The 21,361-nt window shown below is 40.7% G+C and overlaps 1 protein-coding gene and 1 long non-coding RNA gene across 4 annotated transcripts in view; one reads left to right on the top strand and one right to left on the bottom strand.

Annotated features, from left to right (window-relative positions):
* The window catches only part of LOC135182349 (uncharacterized), a 68,171-nt gene extending 64,816 nt beyond the window's left edge, over positions 1-3,355 (bottom strand). For both annotated transcript variants that reach the window (XR_010305178.1, XR_010305179.1), the window contains exon 1: positions 909-3,355. This is a non-coding gene — a long non-coding RNA (uncharacterized LOC135182349). The remainder of the gene's footprint in view (positions 1-908) is intronic.
* The window catches only part of ATG7 (autophagy related 7), a 104,032-nt gene continuing 85,972 nt past the window's right edge, over positions 3,302-21,361 (top strand). Inside the window, exons 1-13 of one of the 2 annotated variants that reach the window (XM_064156348.1) lie at positions 3,302-3,483; positions 7,707-7,917; positions 8,141-8,195; positions 10,175-10,292; positions 11,545-11,622; positions 12,196-12,312; positions 13,401-13,550; positions 13,813-13,901; positions 14,940-15,061; positions 16,090-16,180; positions 17,272-17,416; positions 17,995-18,153; positions 19,693-19,887. In XM_064156348.1, coding sequence (XP_064012418.1) covers positions 7,740-7,917; positions 8,141-8,195; positions 10,175-10,292; positions 11,545-11,622; positions 12,196-12,312; positions 13,401-13,550; positions 13,813-13,901; positions 14,940-15,061; positions 16,090-16,180; positions 17,272-17,416; positions 17,995-18,153; positions 19,693-19,887 — 1,497 coding nt within the window. In that variant the 5' untranslated portion in view covers positions 3,302-3,483; positions 7,707-7,739. Of the gene's footprint in view, positions 3,484-7,706; positions 7,918-8,140; positions 8,196-10,156; positions 10,293-11,544; positions 11,623-12,195; positions 12,313-13,400; positions 13,551-13,812; positions 13,902-14,939; positions 15,062-16,089; positions 16,181-17,271; positions 17,417-17,994; positions 18,154-19,692; positions 19,888-21,361 lie in introns of both variants that reach the window. The other variant, XM_064156346.1, reaches the window with a different exon arrangement.

Genomic DNA, 21,361 nt, shown 5'->3' with positions numbered 1-21,361 from the left:
CTAAAGATTCCAGACACAAAGAGATCTCTGGCTGAAGCTGCCTCTTTCTCTTACACTGTAAGACTTGACTGAAACATGCTCATATATATTCATCAGCAGTTTCATCTGTAAACCTCAAGTTTATTTCCCAAGTCAGATAGCCTGTATAAAAAATTGCAGTCCAAAACTTCAAGCCTACCAGATGCATCTCTCATTTCTCTGAAGCTACAACTGTTGTGCAGAAATCTAACTCTCAGTCAGGTATGACATGTCCATCTCAGATAATATGGGCATGTAGCCTCACAGAAGAGTGCCCCTCACCCCTTTATTACTATTGTTTTTCCTGACCTGTCTTTCTGTGCCCACAGCTGCTTCATAAACCACGTTGTGAAACTGGAAATGTTCAAAGACTACAAAGATAGATTATCATTCTATGGAGACTGGGTAGCAACAGTTGTCACAGAGGGGTATTCTACCACTTACACCAATTGTGGTGGAGGGGAGAAATTAATGCAAGAGGATATTTATGAAAATATATTTACTAACTTCAATATTTTCAACTCTCGCCACCCCCAACCACCAAACTTTAGTATTAATATTTGTTCTACACGGTTATGAAGACATTATGGGAATATATATCAAACATTAACTACTGTAACAACTAGCATACATTCAAACAATTAACAGAGACAGTATTTTTCCCCAGGGCTTAATGCTGCTTGGGGCCCATATCCTATTTGCCCAGCAGAGTGAGCTGAAAACTGGCAGGAGGCGATAGAAATTACAAAGGCATTCATTTACTCACAATTCTGATTAATCAATTATCACCCTCCAGGCCTACGTCACAGCCTATGCCTAGTGCCAGGGTCTCTGTCTGTGGACTTTAAGGCTGGAATCCTCCAGCTTCAAGGGAAATGACAGTCTCTGACCTTGTGTTGCTGATCTCTTCCGGACGCTCTCTCCAGGGATAAGCAGGCAGGATCTCAGGTGCAGAGGCACGCCGTGCAGCCTGAGCACGGGTCTAACGCTGGCTGCTCAGGCTGATGGAAGGCAGGCAGGCAAGCAAGCAATGTGGGAGAGCCAGCAGGTGAGCCTCTGTACTCCTGCTTATTAAATGTGGGCCGAGAATTCCCAGCCCACTGGCCACCAAAATGACCAATCAGGCTGGCAGTCAGCCAGGCCTTACCATAATAGGTAAAGCCCACAGGCCTGGACTCCAAATATGGTAATCACGTGGGCCTAGCACTGGGCAGGCACCAGCTGTGCCTGTGGGGCTTACACAATCAGGTGTCCTGGGCACGACAGACTCCACAACACCAGCCCTGTTGTGCCCCTTTGTGCTCCTTTACCCCTGGTGCAGGCAGAGAGACATGTCCGGGCAGGGCAAGGCACAAAGAAGCCTGTTTTAGGGCCTACGGGCCCTCCACAATAACAGGCTAGCTGGTTTGATGGCATATCATCCATGTTCCCTTCACATTCCATGTAAAAAGAGAATAGAAGGATCAACACGTGATAAAATCTTTTCCAGCCTTGGGGAAATAAACTGCAGCACTGAGTTATGGAGTGTCCAACAGAGAAAACATGTCATTACCAATATTAACGGAGTTGAGTGGCCTACAGAATGAGGAACTGTAGAATGTTGCTGGTGTAATGCAGTTACAGTTAAGGTATAGTGTCTACAGCAAGCTCCCCAAGTTGTTTTACTTGTTCATGGAAGATCTGTTCAGCCCCTGCTCCACAGTCAGGTTCTCTATTTTACCAGGTTTAAATATGCATAATTAGCAGCAAGTGAAAATTTCCCCTACTGCTGCCTAAACTATTGTTTTTAGATGAACTTACCCATGCTTATCTGACTGGCAGCTTTTCCTCTGAGGCTTACTACCAATTTTCTTGGCAGTTTCTGCAGCATGGGTGTTGATGCATTATTGTATGCTCCAAAACAGAAGGCAGCTCTGGCAAATGTGTTTCCCCTGATAGGTAAATAACATAACTATCTCAGGAGGTAATGCTTGCTTTGTAGAAAACACACTTTGTTTTGCATTCTAAATCTGCAAAACTAGTGTAGACTCACTTAAACCTTTAGCTTGGAAGGGACTTCTGGCTGCTATCTCCAGCTGAAAACAGAGCTAACATCAAAGTTAGATCATGTTTTTCAGCACATCCCAAGAACAGAGATTACAATGTCTCTCTGTGAGCCTATTCCAGTGCTGAATCAGCTGTGTTATCCATCTTTTTTTCCATATTTTCACTTGGAATTTTCCTTGTTTTGACATGTGCCCTTTTCCTTCCTGTTCTTTGCTGTGCACTTCTGAGAAAAATTCCTTCCATCTTCTCCACTTTAGGTTACAGAAGACTTCCATTAAATCCTCTTGAGCCTTGCTTTCTCCACACGAGAAAGCTCTCCCAGCCTCTCATATGCTATGTTCCATTCCCCAGACCACTTCAGCAATGCTTTGCTGGCCTGCTGTTAGTTTGCAATTTCCTTTGTACTGGGAAAGCTGGAGCAGGACACGAGACTGGCCACATCAGCTGCATTTGCAGGGCTGCTGGTTAGAGTAAAATAGTCACACCTGACTCACTGGCTAAGTTTTAATTAACTCAACCCCTGCAGGGTTATTTCTTGCAGCTGTGGGGATTCATTGCTCACTTAGGTTGAAACCCTTAGCACTGGTTTAGTAGAACACCTGAGCATCCTTGTGCAGCAGTTGCCAACATGGCAAACGAAAAACGCCTCATGGTTTCCCGATGCCCTGAGCAGTGAGTGCATCTCACAGCTCTTCCTCTCTTCATGCAGTGGTTATGTCCTGGGCTGGACTACAGCGTGTTCCAAGCACTGCTGCTGCTGCCGCGCTCCGTGCTGCCTCTCCCCGGAAAGCACCGAGGTAAGGCTGGGGTGCGGAGGTAAAGCCAGGGCTCTGAGGCATGGGTTGAAGTATGGGGCCAGGGTGATGAGGCACGGCCAGGACACAGGTATGGTGCTGAAATAAATCCAGTGCTCTGAGGCATGGGCCACGTAAGGCTACGGTACCTAAGAGTGGGGCCGAGGTGCTGAGGTGGGACCGGGACCCTGAGGTATGGGCTTGCGCAATCCTGGGCGACCTGCTGTAGCTGACTCTGCTTTAGCAGGGTAGTAAGACTGGATGATCCCAGAGGTGCCTGTGATTCTGAGCTGCTGGGGCAAACCCGAGGCGCTGAGGCACGGGCTGGGCACGGCACAGCAGCCGAACTGCGCACTACCGCGCGCCCCGGTAACAAAACCGGACCGTAGCACAGCCGCGGCGGCGCCTGCGTGCCGCCCGCCGCCGGGCCCCCGCTGACGCGCGGAGGCGGGTGACGTCACTGGCCGGGTCATGCCGGAAGCGCGGCGCGCGGCGGCTGTCGCTCGGGCCGTGCGCGTGTCCCCTGCGCTGTGGCGGCGCTGAGGGCGGCTCGCCCGTCCCTGTGTCCGTCTGTCCTCTGGCTCCGCCGCCTTCAGCTGCGCCTTCCTGGCTCGCCTCCCACCAGGTCAGTGTGTCCCAGGCCTTCGGGACCTTGGATCTGGCTCCCCGTGGGCTCCCGGGAGGGAGACCCTGGGCACGGGATGGACTTGGGGGGGGCTCCCAACACGAGCAGGCGGTGGGGCGAGAGGGGAAGGAGGTGGAGGCGGCGGCGGCGGACCCGGACCCGCGGTAGAGAGGCGTGAGGGGACGCGGGGCAGGTTGTCCCCAGGTGCCAAGGGCGGGCGGCCGCTTGGCCGGCTTGTGTCAGTAACGGGGTTAGGAGTTTGGAAGGCGTTCCTTAACAAGACACAGCTGTGGCAGAAAGCAGGTGCTCACTTTGTCACCTGCATGCGGAGGTCATCAAATCGCTCAACTCCAGGCCACAGAATGGAAAGTGTTGTGAAAAAGATGCGGAGGATTAAGCGTGTTTGGTTTAAAACCTTCGTGGTGGTTTTGAAATGCTCTTGGAATGTTAATCATACTTTTACAACAGGTTAATTATGCCTGTCAAAGGGAAGAGAAATACTATTAGAAGTCCCCGTGTGTTAATGTGTTCCTCCATTAGATCCGGTTTTAAATGCCAGCATGTTTAAGAATAAGTGTTTAGAACTTCGACTAGCAATAGTGCATCTTCACTCAGGGTTATCCTTGCTGATTACACTTGTTAGATTTCCTACCAGTCACACAGCTTAGGGATGTCTAAAGCATACAGGTAAATCTTTTGACAAGAGTGTTCACTGCTAGGACAAAGAGAAATAGGTTTAAATTGAAGGAGAACAGGTTCAGATAGGATTTAAGGAAGAAATTCTCTGTTACAAGGGTGGCAAGACTCAGGAATAGATTGTCCAGAGAGACTGTGGATGCTCCCTCCCTGCAGATGGGTTGGATGGGGCCTTGGGTAACCTGGTTAGTTGAGAGGCGTCCCTGCCCATCGCAGGGAGGTTAGATTAGATGATCTCTAAGGTCTCTTCCAGCTTAGGCCATTTATGCTTCTGTGATTCTAAGATCTTTTCAAGAACGTTTTTCAGCTGGGCTTATTTGAAACTCAGGGTTTGCTCCACGTGTGAAGTTTTGGTTGCCTTTTTGTTTGTTTTCTCCTTATTTATTATATTCCCTGTATTTATTACACTCTCCTAGTGAGTGTTATCACTACTAGATCCTGTATGTAAATTTCTGTGTGCAGGTTCTACAAAACGTGTAGGTTTCTTCGCTTATTTCGCTGTTCTAAGACTTGTTACACAGTTTTTGCTTGGCTCACAGATCTTGGTTTGAGTTAGAAAAGCACAATAAAGAATAGTTTCAAAAGTGTCAATACCTCAGGGTTGATTGTCTGTACCTCTCTGTTTGCATGTGCATAGCCCTCTGTGTATATTCCTTCAGTTTTATAAGAACTCTTTAGCTACAGTAATAATGAAAACAAGTAGGGGGTTAGAATTCTTTCCCAGTGGAGCTCTTTAGGCTGCTGTTTAAGGTTGCATTACTCAGGTACCGTTAGGGGCTGTCAGTTGGCTTAATGGTAGTTTAAAATGTTTGACAATATATATTGGATATGTCGTACTTATAGGGGAAACAAAGTGAAAACTTTACCTGTTTGAAAAGTTGAAGGCTTGCAGAAAATGCAGAAAGACCGAATTTTTAGGTACAGTAGAGCTTGTCTGGCAAGGAAATTAACGGCTTTTTGTTGATTCTTGCTTGATTGGGTTTTTTTGGGGGTAAATGTTAAATAATACCTTAAAGCTTATGGGGAAAAAATAAGGGGGAGAGGGGATTAAATGGATTAATATTAACTAGGCAGCTATTGAAACTCTGAATGAAAGTTTTATTTTGGAAGTTTTGGCATCAAGTACCATATAATCTGGCTGTTATTGCTAACACCTGTATGACAGTTATTCACCTATTTTATGATAGATTTTGTGACCTTTAGTTGCAACTCAAAACATTCTGTAAGGCTTAAGACCTGTGTAATAGTAAAAGTTACATGTTGTTAATTGACATTACTAGTTTTGCATCTTACAGGCAGAAAAAGACGTTTATAAGAATGGCCAGAAAATTCCATGCAGTTACTTCTGTGCTTTATAGTACTTGCACAGTTTCAAGAAACTGATTTCTTTTTCATGTCAATAAAAAGATACTTGAGAGATTTCTCAAGTAAGCTATCAAAGTTCACACTACAACAAATTCCATCTGCTGTTAAGAAAATGTTATTAAAAAACAAAAAAGATTGGAGGAGATAAAAAGGGCACAAATCAACGTATTTTCAATGTGCTAATTAAAGTAAAAGAGTACAACAGAGCTGAAACATTTAGCATTCACCATGAAAAATATAAAACCCCTCAAAACTATACCCAGAAAAGCATTTTCTACAACTTACCAGCAAGTAAAGAAAGTGTTTACACTAGATGGAGATAACCTGCCAAAACTGAACCTAGAAGGCATATCTGGATTACACTAAAAGCTTTGTTTTAGGAAGTGTTGTGTGAGGAAGAAGCACCCAGCCTTCAGAAAAGAGCTGGCTATTTGGCAGTTATTAAGAAATTAAACCCACCTCTTGTTCCCTTTCCTCTGTTCCAAAAAGTGTTAAAGAGATGCAAATAAAATCTGTGTTGCATTAAGTGACTTCAGAGGACAATAAATTTGAAACTGTTTAATTCTATCTGAAGTACAGTACAGCAGCTCTAGTCCATCTGTTGAGATTGGTGTCAGATAATACAGCTGTGCTGTAAACCTGGTGTTCTACTTTCCTGTGTGTACAATTCCATTATTGGTTCATGTGTAAGGGCAATGAGTATATTGCATGGGGTTATGTTGTGTGAACTAAAAAATTCAGTCTTAGAATCATATCATAGAACTATGTCATAGTGATCTTAAAGGCCTCTTCTACAAGATTCTAAGTCCAAACAATCTTTAAAAGTTAGATGAAGGAATAGTTTCCAGGTGGTTCCAATTCAGGTGATTGATTTGATGAGCAGTGCAAACAAAACCTGAGTCGATAGGTGTTGATCTCCCCTCAGGACTTAGAAAGCAGCAGTTACTGGCTTGGTACATGGATGTGTCGTAATAAATAGATATATGTTCATGTCTTTCTTCTTTGTGAGGAGCTTTGAAGCTAACATCTTCATGTGTAGTGATTCCTTCTTTTGCAGCACTTGCACTTATTTTGAGTAGGTAGTCAAAGATAAGATCTGAATCATCTGCCATGGACTGTCTCTCTGAAACTTGCCCCTTAATATATGTGGATATAGACGCAGAGGAATGCTAGTAAGTGAAGGAGGTTGCTGAGGGTGACACATAGAATCATTTGATGAGTTTTCAAGAAAACTGGCAGATTGAGCTGTATCAGCTCCCAGTGAAGTGACTATTGCTGCCAACGTGAGCCCTGAGACTGCTGTGCCTAGCTGAAGTAGTGGTTTATGATAGCCCAGTCTAGATGCTTTGCTCCTTATTCTGGGGTAGCACCTAAAATTCTGACGTTTCTAAATGTTGTGAAGACTAAGTGCTTATGGGAATATCATTCAGCCAGTGTGGAGTAGTGATTTGGGTTACAAAAGTAGATAAATAAATGCTTCCCGTCTGCAAAGACCTTTGAAAGAGAAGAACTGTGAGGAAATAATCTAGCCTTCACATCAGATTGACTTTTGAATGGCTATTGCAACTGCTGAGGAACTGCCAAATTCTGTTTTCAGCTTTACCCTTCATTGGCTGCAAGACTTTGTGGTTTTATTGTCCCTTTGCTCACTTGCTAACTTGTAAATGCTTTGTGAGTGTTCAGCTCTCACTGCAGGCTGAGACTGAACACCTAGGGAAAACAGATCTTGGTTTGAATTTTAAATGCCATCAGAACTTAAATGGTGCTGATAGGCTTTTAGATGGGTTTCTGTGTAGTAAAGAATGCAAACAGTGTCTAGCATTTTGATAATTTTATCTGTGGCAGCACAATAAAGATAGAAGTACATAGTTTAGAGGCAGTATCCTGAGTACTAGGAGAAGTCATGGAATGTCAGTGAAGAAATGGGATACTTCTAGGCAACTTGACCTTTTTAGTTTTACATATAAGAAATTGAAAGAGTTGTTCTTGAATTGGAGATCCTTTTACTTGAAGCATGTCTGATCAACAACTGGAGTTGTTTAGGCATAGGAGGAGTAAGGATTTCTATACTTTAACCCAACAAAGAGTATGAAATAGAAGCTCTGAGTAGTCATAATCTGGTCAATTGAATGTATAGTTAACAGACGTATCTGCTTTTACAGAACTGTGTTTAACAGTGATCATTAACTAAAGCCATGGCAGCTGCCAGTAGTGAGGTGCACCATCCTGTGGACCCTGGAATCTCCAAGCTGCAGTTTGCTCCTTTCAGTAGCGCCTTGGATGCAGGATTTTGGCATGAACTCACCCAGAAGAAGCTCAATGAGTACCGATTGGATGAGACCCCCAAAGTTATCAAAGGATACTACTACAATGGTAGGTAGAAACTGAACATCTTGTGTTGTAGTTTGGGTTTCTCCTGTCATTCTGAGTCTTCGTATAACGTATTTTAGGTGTTTTGCTGAAACATGAGAGAACACAGCTGGGTGAGCTGTGAATTCTTGTGTGTCTGTGGGTAATTTATAATTTACATTAAGAAAGAGGGAAATTAATGGCTGTATTTCAGTTAAAAAGAAGCATGTTGCTGCTTTTTGTCCAGGTGATCCTTTGGGTTTGCCAGCTCGCTTGACATTGGAGTTTAGTGCCTTTGATATGTAAGTATGTACTGTGGTTTACTTCAATTCCTATATGAAAACTCTTTCTGTACATAACACTTTGATTTCTAATGTTACTTGGACAAGTTTGACATGAAATGAAAGACATTTCCATGAACTTTATAACAATGGAGAGGCTGCTTTGAGCCACAACATTAACTCCCTGGCTGAAGTAGCATATTACTCTAAAGGGCCAAGGTTAAAGTGTGCTGGTTAAGTCTCAAATTCACTTACTGTTTATACAAATGTTTATGTAAAAGACATTTTCTTTCCAGCTCTTTAGTTCTTCTGCATAAGGGGAGGTATTTCACTCATCTATTTTATGGTCATTTTTCCCCCCCATGATCTTTCTTTATTGAGAATTCATCATTACAATTAATTGTAAAACTAGGGATTGTAAAAACGTTTTTGAGATCCTGAAGGGGACCTACAGGAAGGTTAGGAAAGAACTGTCTAGAAGGGCTTGTAGTGATAGGACAAGGGGCAGTGGTTTGAAACAGGGGCAGATTAGACTTAGGTTGGACCTAAGGAGGAATTTCTTTACAATGAGAGTGGTAAAATACTGGAACAAGTTTCTCAGGGATGTGCTGAATGCCTCGTCCCTGGAGGCAGTGAAGACAGGACTTGACATGGCTCTGGGCAACCTGATCTCATTGGAGATGCCCTTGCTCTCTACAGGGGGGGTGGACAAGATGATATTTGGAGGTCACTTTGAACAAGATGGAATCTGTGAATCCTGGTTGTTGCTTTCTCAGTATTGTCCAAAGTATTTAACCTCTATGGCTAAATATTTTTACCTTTTCTTTACACTCAAAGCAAAAGGTAAACCAAAGCTGCTCAGTCTATGCAGCTAAACTGAGGTGGGAGGGGAAGTATTTTTTCCACATGGTTTTAATTTCTGGCAAGTGTCCATGTTATTATAACTAACATAGGAACAGATATCTGCCTAGGTGTCATCTTACTTGCTTGAAAATAGTGAATTCTTTAGTTGTAAATCGTAGAAACAACTTTATGCGCTTTGCTTGCTCAGGATATTACCAGCCTGGCAAGGCTTTGTGTGTTTTGAGAGAATTTCTTAGAATGTGTTCACTCCAATAATTCTTACTTTTAGATACGATACTGAAAGCATATGCAGCTGTGGTATTTGAAACAGGAATTTCAGACAAGGCATAACTGGATGGTGGTGTTTGAACTCTACAATATTGTGACTAAAATAAAGGTTCATTTATGTAGAGTTTTTTAATTATTTTATTGTAATAGTTTTATGTCCTTCTCTTTCTGTACTTCAGGTAGTCATTTTAGGTGATCATGAAGAGTTCCATTTCAGTTTAAAGAATTTTCAAAAATTACTTTGTGTATGTTTAGTATAACTTAAACTTTTGCTGTATTTGAATCAGAAGCATATCAGCTTGAGAGACTAACATTAAATGAGTCCATTAAATCCAACAGATCTATAAATAAAGGAAATACTAAAGAGTTTTAACTGGTACTGTGTTTACAAGCAGCAGCTTCTCCAGCTGGTGATGTTGCAAGCTATAACAGCTACTCAGTCTGTTGAGTGGTTTAGGCTTTGGGATGTTTTTATAACACAAAATTTTAACTCTTTCTGTGAATAAAATATTAACCTCTGAAGTTCAATCACTGTAATGAAAATCATGTTTGTCCTGGGTAATTTATATCTGAAAAGAGTTTTTAAAATCTTCAATCTGTGATTTGTTGCCACCTTGCTTAGAGATAATAGAAATGGTTGTGTATATTTTTGAAGTCATAATATAGATGTGCATTTGTGCAAGTTTTTATACCAATCCATGGTGTGATCATAAAATGTTTTCATTATAACTGTCCTTAACTTTTTGTACTGTGCCTTGTCATTTGCCACTTTCAGGGCAACCTTACACCATAAAATAGGTACTGCTGCTACTGCTGATCCTGATAAATCATTGGCATCCGATTCCCAGTAGTTTCTTTCTTTTATGCAGGAACGCCTCAATACCAGCACGCTGCTGTCCTGCTGTTGGCACACTGTACAATACCAACACTTTTGAGACTTTCAAGTCCTGTGATAAGAAATCACTTCTGGAAAAAGAAGCAAATGAGGTAATATTGAAAACCAAATCTAGTGGTAGGATTTAGAAATAACCAGCAAAATGCTTCATGGTCTCTGCACCAAATACTGGAGATACTGTACTTGCCCAGCTAGTACCCTGAGGATTTCATTTGTTGTGGAAGGAATAGCATGATGATTGCTTTTTTGCCATTCTTTACAAGAGAGTAGAAAGTAGCTGATTACACCTGGAGAACTTCTACTGGGCCACTTTTAAAGCTTAACATCTGGTATTAGAGCTGCCAGTGACTACTTTAATTTTGTAGAGCACATTTTTGAAACTTGTCTTGGCAGCCAGAAACCAGCAAGTGTGTGGTTTATACTCTAGATTACTGCAATACATCTGTGTGACCAAGTGGTGAAGAAGTTCCGGAAGTTCCAGAAGACTGACATAAAGCAAGAAGGTGGCTGTCAAAGGAAGGGTCTATTCTGCTTGCACTATGGCTGAATGGAATCTCATGGCTTTGTGAGAAGGGAAAATCAAACTAAGGCAACCATTTTCTTTCACTTTGAGGAGTCCCTGATGCCTTTAATTCCTGCTGGCCTTGAGTAGCAAAATTTTCATGCATATCTTTTCACAAGCCTATGGATTTTTTGTGTTCCTGCAGTCTAGTACTTTGCTGCCAGTGCTAGGCACAATGCAGTATATGTCTTTAGGAAAACTGGAAAGATCAAAATGCCTTATTCACTCTTGTATTTTTTTTTTCCCATGTTTTGGGATTTTTTTAAATACAAAGATCAAACAGGTCTGCCTCATACAAATAATACAGCTTCTTGTCTCACTGCCTTGGAGCGTACTGCTGCCTTCCAAGTTTCCTTTTTTTCAGTCAAATTGTAATTCACAGATCTGGTATTCAGTTTCTATGAATGAAAAAGATGAGAGTACGATAAAAGGCTATATTCATATGGCAGTATGTTCTGTATTGCACTGGGGTTAATAGTTTGTATATGTGAGAGTCTGTTCCTCATGAGATTTGCCTTTTGCTTGATGCTACATGGTCCTCTTTGTTCCCCAGTTTCTACAGTATTTTGTACTGCATGTGTATGTCTCATCTTTAGAATCCTTTTAGCATAGATAGTGTGGATGAAGTTAGGAGAAGATCACAGTGGATTACGATTACTGAGGGTCTTCAGTTTTTTAAAGGTAACTGGAGGAAAGAAAGACTTCTGCTGCTCTTCTCATGCTACCTTGGTGTTTTGTTTCTCTGCCCTTTCTTTTTGTCTTGTCTTCACAATCAATGACAGATATGGGAATCAATAAAGTCTGGAGATGCTGTTGAAAACCCCATGCTCTTGAACAGGTTCCTGCTGCTGACATTTGCAGTGAGTAACGATCATGTGTCTCATACTTAAGAGTGCTGCCGTGGAAATGATGAAGTCATTTATCTTTAGGACAAATGCTTATTAGTTTTAGCACGTTAAAGTTATCAGGATCATTCTCAGACACCTTGAAATGACTGAAAAGATTTTACAGAAACTTAATAAACCATTGTCCTGTGCAGATACTCATACACATCCTCAAATATATGTGTACCAATACTGGTGACCATTCATGTTATTTCCTACAAATGTATAGAATTATCTGACATTAGTAAAGCAGAACAACTGCTTCACATTTCACAGATAGAAGGTTTTCAAAAGTAATGCTCTAGCTAACAAACCCCTAGGTATTGTACAGACATTGTCTATTTAGACTGTAAATAAAACATGTACAGAGAAGGGAAGTCTTCTAGTATTTTTAATTATGTTCTAAAATCATGACGCAGTGCCTTAATTAAAGAGACTTGTGGTTGCTATGATTAGTGTCAGAAGCCAGCAATTAGGTTTGGCATTCCAAACCATAATGGACTTCCATTTATATGTTTATTAACTAATTTGACAATATTTTTTTTTTAGGATTTAAAGAAGTATCATTTCTATTATTGGTTTTGCTACCCTGCTCTCTGCTTCCCTGATGGGATATGCATAATTCAGAAACCAGTGTGTCTTGCAGACAGATTCTCATTAAATCAGGTATTCAAAATACTAAATTCTGTGAAGTCTGTACCACTAAATAATTTTGTGGGCAGTAAAATTTAGTATTTTTGTTAGCACATGCTGAATTAATTTGAGGATTAACCTAATATCTCTTAAGAGATAGGTAATTTTTAAAAAAGTCTTCAATTCTCATATTTCCATGTGGAATTTGTATTTATCTTTTCTCTTGTTACTGTATAAAAGCTCTTAGTTTACCATCACCTCAGCTGTGTCCTTTCAGATGCAGATGTGGCAAACAATTATTGAAGAATTGGTTACATTAATTTTAATTTTTATATAAATGTTAGTGAAAATGTAGCTATGGTTTTGAAGCTTGTATTTCTAAGAAACCTTTTGAAGGTGCATCCCCTTGGAGAGCCAAGTCATTAACAATTACAAAATGGTTAATAAAAATACGTGGTTGAACTAGAAAATTAATTGGATAGTGAAGATTTGGTTTTAGTAGGAGAAAAGTTAGCAATTTTTTTTGGTGTTTGTTTCACGTTACACTTCTAGAGGGTGAAAGAAATCAACCTGCCCACATGTGTCTTTTTGCTTTGACAGGAATTAATAAGCCTTGAATGTTTGTTGTTTTTTTAATGGCATAATAATCACTGAGAAACAGCTTGGAGTTTTTTAGTGGAAAATGCTTCTACTCTGGAGACTCTGATTAGTTCTGCAGTAATGAATAGTGTAAAAATACCTGCCATGATCTAAACGGAGTTTCACCTAGACACTGAAAATCCACATAACAAAATAATGAATGCACTCTGTGCTTCTGATTATTGTAGTGGGACAGATTAACTTTCTTATCCTGTGACTGTCAAGGACCTGCTTTAGTTTGTATTGGTAGATCAATTTGCAGCAATGATAACAATACTTCTGTGTAAATTTGCACAGACGAATGTTGGTTTAGCAATTGGATTTTTCATCTCAGCTGTTGTGGTCATGATCTGTTTTAAACCATCTAAATGCAGTATATTGTAAGGTGATTTGAGTGAGACATCCTTTCCAGACAGTAAAACACTTCCTGTGCTTCTGTGTAAGATTAAAATTGTTGATTACAGTTGTCTTACTCCTTTTAGATTGAAGCACTTCAGAAAGCCTATGATGAACTCTGCCAGAAAGAGGGGGTTACAGCTTTGCCTTATTTTTTAATCAAATATCATGACAATTCTGTTGTGATATCTCTGCTGAAAAAGTGGGAGGATTTCTTCCAGGACCAAAGGGGAAAGGTAATGAGAATTTTATGTCTTATAACCTACAAATGTTTGATTTACAACTGGTTTGAAAGTGTCTATAATCACAGGATGTTAGAGGTTGTAAGGGACCTCCAGAGATTGAGTTCAATGCTGATCTGGGCACAGTGTGTCCATGTATTAAGCATTTGTATGTAGTGTACATGTATGTAGGCCTTCTCTGTCCAGAACTTGTACACTAAAAATGCCAGAAAACTTTCTTTGTGAACTGAGTGTCAGTGTGGGCTTTTATTTGCAGGTAACTGTTGGAGTTTATGATCCGTGTAATTTATCCCACTACCCAGGCTGGCCACTGAGAAATTTCCTGATCCTGGCAGCTCACAAATGGTATCTGTTTTATTCTTCCCCACAACAATTATTTATTGGTTGATATCATATGGGATATTTTGCCTCCCATGGCAGTTTGTTCGTATCACCCATCTGAGATATAACTTTTAACCTTGACATGATTCACCTTCAATGATTTGGATTTTTGTGAATTCTTCTTTCAGTTATGAGTTCTTATCATTCTTGATCCTCACATGCATGCTTTAGACCCTGCCAATACCCTCCAGCCTCTTGTTTAAAGGATTTTGTGCTTTTTATATAATTAATTACTGCCAAGTACTGGTAGACCTAAATTAAGACTATCAGATACACTTAGGTTTTTCTATAGTTCCCCCTTGAATTTTTTTTCTTGGTTTGAAGTTGCAAACGCAGAATGGAGGTTCACACTTTGGTATTTGAAGGGGAAAAAAAAGTATCATTTAAAGTATCAAATAAACTTGTGTTACTGTAACACAAGGTAATGAAGGTGTCGTTTCATGGGTTTGACTTCTCCCTGCTGTGTGCACTAAAATACAGTCTAAAAGAAATGTTTGGTTAGGTACAGTGTTTTCTGGGCTAAACTGTTTCTGCTAGGAAACCATAGGAAACAGATTTGTAAGTGGTCAAAGAGCTTTACACATTCTGAGATTCACAGGCTTTTAGGCCCTGAAGTTCTAATTGTTTGATTTGGGGATTGAATAAGGAGGAAAACTGATACTATATTGATAAAGAAGTGAATCTTGCTTGTGTTAAGGCAAAGTGCATCGGGTCATCTGTGTTCTCTGCTGCTGCTTGCTTTTGCCTCTCAATACAGAGTTTGTCCAGCAGCATTGTGTGAGTGACACAGACTGTTTCTTCAGAGCTATGTGACAACAAACTAGTCATTTGCACATACTAAGCAATTGTTTTTATTTACACTTGATGAGAACAATAGTGTGCCAGTCCTAACAGAAAAAGCCTTATTTGGAACCTGCAAGAGACTAAACCTGCATGAAATTGTGTTTAAAAGAGATCCTTTCTATAGTAAGTTAAATGTGTCTATTTTTTTTTAATTGTCAGGGGCAGCATTCTCCAGTCAGTCGAAGTGCTCTGCTTCAGAGACAGGACTATGCAAGGGGTGAGAGACATTACACACAGCATTATCTTTGAAATAAAACTTCCAGAGAGACCCCTTGGCCCAGGTAATCCATTTAAAAAACTACATCATTTCTCTTTCTTTGTTTTCTCCCTTGTTAATCACTATAAAGATGGCAAAAATAAATGAAGGCTGCTAGTAAATTGTTGCTTATGCCAAGTTATTTCAAATGGATTTTAAATTGTTGGGTTTTTTGGTAAATGTCTCTAAAGGAAATTAATTTTCCTTCATAAAAGAAATAAGAGATCATATTGCAGTTTAATTTTTGTTTCCTCAAATTGTGATTCTAATCTAAAAGGGAAGAAGAGTCCTCCTGGTGTCATATGAAACACCAAAGTCAGGCAATTAGCAGCTAATCTGTTGTTAATTTTGTGTGCAGGCCCTCAGCTAGGAAAAATTCATATGGTGGTGAATTCAGAGTGGGCAGTGAAGCCTACTACAGAGTGGAATTGTTTCTTCATTTCCATAGTGAGTCAGGCAGATGTGTTTTAAATGATAAACTGGTAATGACAGGACATAAGCTGATATGTTCCTTCTGTGTACAAGACAGCATCACGTTTCTCCACCTTGTCCAGGAAGTTCTGAGTGCTTTGTGTGTCATCACTGTGAATTGTTCCCTTACTGAATAATTAGCACATATAATTCCCTACTGAATCTGTAGATGGGCTCTAGGAAACATGAAGTGATGACTGATCTTGCCAAACTTTCCAAAGTTCTGAATTACGAATTTACTGAGCTCTGAATGCAGAGGACTGTTTGACATTAAAGATCTGGAGGGTTGATGAGGCATGATACTGTCTCTGTCCTGAGTTTAAAACAAGCTGAGCAAACAGAAGCAGCACATTGGATACCTGAGAGTGAAGCACTTCTTCAAGAAGCAGTGTTTCCCTTTGGAGTGAACTAGCAAACATTGTGTAGCAACATATTGTTATGATTCAGATTATTTGCTTACAGGTTTAGATATTTTTTCCTAAATGGGGTTAAATCCAACAATTGTTTTTTCTATCCTGTGATACTAAACTTTTCTTTCATTTTTCTTCTTTTATATTTTTTCTGACTTAATATATCAAACAGATTGTCCAAAAGCTGTTGGATGGGAGAAAAACCAAAAGGGAGGCATGGGTCCAAGGATGGTGAATCTCAGTGAATGCATGGATCCAAAAAGGTTTGTTTATTTTAGAAACTCCTATAGTTTCCTTTACTTAGGCTTAAACCATAGCAAGTCGAAATGAAGGAACTCAAGGACTCACTGTCTCCTTTAGGTCAGAGCGTACAGTAACACCAATACTCCACACTGTTAGGACAGTCCTATGGGAAGTAAGGACGTTAAGAGAGCAGAGTGCACTGCATGTAGCAGGAGTGTTTGCAGTTCTGGACTCTCATCTTAACATTTCAAATGTGCTGTGTTCCAAACTGAGTGGAATGTAGGTCAGAGTGTTACAGGCATGTGGTTTGCATTGAATTCTGTAACCTGCAAACTACTAAATATAATGAAGTTCAGCCTTTTGTGAAGTGTGACAGGAGAGAGCTAAGGAAACATGGAAGCATGGAATCATTTTCTTTAGAAAACACCTTCTAAGTCATCAAGTCCAGCTATTCTCTAACTCTGCCAAGTCTGATGCTAAACCATGGCCCTCAGCAACACATCCTTGGTTTTTTTTTTTTTAAACCCCTCCAGGGACAGGGATTCAACCACCTTCCTGAGAAGCCTGTCCCAGTGTTTGAGAACCTTTCCAGGGAAGAAGCTTCTAATACGCCACCTAAACCTCCCCTGGTACAACCTGAAGCTGTTTCCTCTTATCCTATCACTTATTACTAGGGAGAATAGACCAACCCCCACCTGGCTCAAATCACCTTTCAGTGAGCTGTAGAGAGAAATGAGATCTCCCCTGAGTATCCTTTTCTCCAGGCTGAACAACCCCACTTTCCTCAGCTGCTCCTCACCAGACCTATTCTCCAGGCCCTTCTTAGGACCTGCAGAATGGTTAAAAAATTGTGGTTATGACCCTAAAGAACATACTGCATGTATCATAAGCAGCAGGTGTTTTCCTGATCCCCTTATCATACACTTTTATTAGAAAGGTGGAAGTATGCTTGGGAGACTTCGTTTTCGTAGTACTTCTGTGTTTAATTTTCAAATTAATTGTTTCTTTCAAGAGAAATATTTGAACTTCCTCACTTGAAATAAACGTAGTTGCTGTGTTGGGAAAGCACAGGAATGTTCAGAGGTGTGTTGCTCTTTATTTCCTGGTGTAGGTTAGCAGAATCATCAGTGGATCTCAATTTGAAGTTGATGTGCTGGCGACTGGTGCCTACTCTTGATCTGGAAAAAATTGTGTCTGCCAGGTGTCTGCTGCTAGGAGCTGGGACGCTGGGCTGTAGTGTTGCAAGGACCTTGATGGTAAGTACTGAGTTAAAAATTAATCTGCTGTTTCTTGTAAGTTTGAGGTGGTTTGGAGCTTTTTTTTGATGCCTGCTATAGCACATAAAAGAAAAATTGTGTTCCTTAAAATACACCCATAAAACATATTAGATGTTATAAATTGGAGGGAAGAGGTAATATCTGTAGCACATGGAAATAACTTAAAGTTCTCATAATAATAGTTAGTAAGAAAACTAATTTGAGTTTACCTGAAAGCAAATTGAACAAGAAATTCTGGAACTAATTAATGAGATAATAAGATCGAGTGCTTCACTGTGCATTTGAAGTAACTGTATTGATACTCTTTTTCAGGGCAGCTTACTATGTACCCATCAAGGTTTTGAGGCATTACCATTAAAATATATATTTGGGCAGACCACATTTTCTGTGCCCTTTGTGCAATGTAAGGTTGTTGTTTTCAGTAGTTTCAAAAGTTTTTATAGCTTGATCTTTCTAGAAAAATGGAGCAAAACTCCTCTTGAATTTCTGGTGTTACTCAAAAGTATTTGGCTAAGCTCATTGTACTTGTCATTATTTTAAGTTGCGCTCTTGTTTAGGGCTGGGGAGTCAGGAAGATTACATTTGTGGACAATGCAAAGATCTCCTACTCCAACCCAGTGCGACAACCTCTATATGAGTTTGAAGACTGTCTTAGTGGGGGGAAGCCAAAGGCACTTGCAGCAGCAGACAGGCTACAGAAAATCTTTCCAGGAGTGGTAAGATCAGTGTTTAAAACATATTAATACATTCCTTGGAGGGCAGCTGGTGACTTCAATTTGAGCTATTCCACGTTCTAGTAATTAAGCATTATTGTGAGTGGGAAAAGTATTACACAAGTTGGTTCTATTGGTTCCTGAGAAATCTGTAAGCTCTGTACCAGTTAGGCTCTGAGACAGTAAATCTTTGTAATAATGAAATATAATTGAGGATCATCTGAATCTTGTAGCTCATTGATGGTCAAGTATATTTTTTTCATTTCTATTATGTGCTAGGGAACTTCCAGTAATGGCTGTTTTTGATACTTTGTTTTCCTATTCTGCTCTTAAATGTGAGTTTAGACACATGAGTTGTCTGCTGTTGGAGCAGAAGGTCTCAAAGGCAGTAATAAATGTATTGCTGAGATTTCCTATTATGTTTTACACCCAAAATTTGAAAACTTAAGTTGATTTTGGCTCACCTGGATTTATGAGTTGCTCATGGCATCAGTACAAAAGTGAGTCCTGCCAACCTTCCTGTCCACTCTTCCCGTGTGATTTATGTGTGGTTCATGTAGCTTCTACATTTGGGGTTTTAAATTGTTGGCTGTTTACAGCACAGTGACAAGCAAAGAGCCTTTGGCAAGGCCTATGATTCTGTACTATATATGAAGGATCCATTATTCCCTTCTAGCAGATGGCTGACAGCTTGTGTTAACACATTTCCAAATGAGTGAGTTAATTGTTTGCATTGTGTATATGCTTTTTTGGCTCCACAGCCATTTGCTGCTCACTATGCTTTGCCCAAATAGGGAGCTGGAAGAGGCATATGTTTCTGGGATAGGAGCAAGCTCGTTCGGCATCGGCACAGTGCAAGCCTCCAGGCATCCAAGCACTGGAGTAACATTACTCAGAAGTGATTCTTTTCTGTATCAAGTTCACATATGGCTAGTTGAATTACACGAAAATCATTTGAGACTATTGTTTCTCTCACAAAGAATTTAAAAGAAAGAGGAGAATGTGTGATGCTTCGCATCTGTCTTACTGTAATTTAATCCATACTCAGAATCACAAATGCAAACTGCATCCTGCTAAGGTGTGTGAAGTGGCTGCACAGATGATTCAGGGGTATTGTTTTATATAGGTTTAACAGCATGATAATAATCCTGTACAAGATCTATGTGCTTGTGTAGTGGTGTCTGTAACCTCTGGGATTACCAGCAGTTCTTGTAGTGATTTCCCAGTCCTTATAAGACCTTCTGAGAGACAGAGCTTGTTAGCTGAGGTATTGTGCCACCTGAACATGGTTGTTCTGCTCTGGTGACCCACAGCACTCTGTTTGCATTCAGCTTCTCTGTTCTGGATGGATGCAGCAGCTGAAACTGCTATTCCCTCAGGATCTTCTGCTTTAGTACCCAGCACTGATGTAGAGAGAGATATAAAGAATAAAGCTGCTCTTATGCCAAACAGAAATTGAATTTGATGGTGAACTTCAGCATGATTCTGTGCAGTCTCAAGGTTATCTTTCTAACCTGTTGTTTCTTGCCTGACTCCATCCAGAGCTCAGAAGGCTATAACATGAGCATCCCTATGCCAGGCCATCCAGTGAATTTTTCTGAAGTAACAATGGCACAGGCTCGGAAGGATGTGGCTAAACTTGAGGAGCTTATTGATGCTCACGATGTTGTTTTCCTACTCATGGACACTAGAGAGAGTCGATGGCTTCCTGCTGTCATTGCAGCCAGCAAGAGAAAGGTATTGTACCATACCTTGCTAGTCTCCTTATCTCTGTATTTCAGCTCTTGTATACGAACCAGCTGTGTATACCTAAGGAGCTTTGTGGGAAATGGAAATATTTGACCAACTTTTGTGATTGTGCAGACATTTTTGTTTGTGCTTTTGTAGCTTCGAAGGTTCTGTATAGAAAAAAAACTGGATGTCAAAAAGGGGAAATAGAAACTTATACCACAGAATGACAAAGGGTGAAAGAGAGCTTTAGAAGTGATCTGGTCCAGTTCCCTGTTCAAAATAGGTGAACTTACAGCATCTTGCCCAAGGACTTGTCTAGTCAGTATCTTTTGACCATCTCCAGTGGCAGATATTTCATAGTAATACAAAGAGAAGTAGCTTCATAGTAAGGAGCCTGTTCCAGTGTTTGAGAATCATTCCAAAGAAGAAGCTTCTCCTAATACTCCACCTAAACCTCCCCTGGTGCACTTGGGGCCACTTCCTCTTGTCCTATTACTTGTTCCTTGGAAGAAGGGACCAACCCCTACCTGGCTTCATCCTTGTTTCTGAGAGCCATAGAGGGCAATGAGCTCTTCCCTGAGCATGCTTTTTTCCAGGATGAACAATCCCAGTTTCCTCAGCTGCTCCTTACCAGACCTGTTCTCCAGGCCCTTCACCAGCTTCATTGTCCTTGTCTGGACACGCTCCAGCACTTCGGTGTCCTTTTTGGAGTGAGTGCCCTAACACTGAACCTAGTCTTGTAGGTGTGGCTTCACCAGTGCTGAGAACAGGGTCCTATCACTTCCCTGGTCTTGCTGGTCATGCTATTCCTGATGCAAACCAAGCTGCTGTTGGCCTTTTTGGCTGCCTGAGCACACTGCTGGCTCATACTTGTCACAAACCGAAGAGAAAGTGGAAGATGATGACAGTGTAACTGTGAACCACAGCTGCTTATGCTTCCCTTGCGACTAAACAGATGCATGTGAACACCATAAGTAATTGTTAATTGCTTTCTTTGCTGAGCAGCAATTTTTTGGGGGCAGGAGGCTTGGGTTTTGTTGCTTTGTCATGCAGGAGCATTTAATGAGTCATGTTTCAGACCACAGTGAATTGAAAAGATTACATAAATGATGTAAGATAACGTGAAAACTTGTCCCTGAAACCATTTGTACTTAAATGGCACTTGGAGTATTTTAGCATTTGGAGAATGTGAATATGCTGCAAACTCAACAATAAATTCTGATCTGGAACCAGAAGAAGGTTTTCCAGTACCAACACTGATCACTATATGAATATTGGGCTGCATTTGCATAAATGGATGTTCACAGATTGTGTTGGATTGGAAGGGACACTCGAAGGTCATGTTGTCCCATCCTCCCTGCAGTGAGCAGGGACCTCTCCAGCTACATAGGTTGTCCAGGGCCACATCAAGTCTGATCTTGAGTGTCTCCAGAGACACGGCTTTGACCACATCCCTGGGAAACCTCTTCCAGTATTTCAC

This window comes from Pogoniulus pusillus, chromosome 16, assembly GCF_015220805.1.
Source record: "Pogoniulus pusillus isolate bPogPus1 chromosome 16, bPogPus1.pri, whole genome shotgun sequence".
In the NCBI taxonomy this organism is placed as follows: domain Eukaryota; kingdom Metazoa; phylum Chordata; class Aves; order Piciformes; family Lybiidae; genus Pogoniulus; species Pogoniulus pusillus.
The sequence above is the reverse complement of the archived record's forward strand: the minus strand, read 5'-3'. Positions and strand labels throughout refer to the sequence as shown.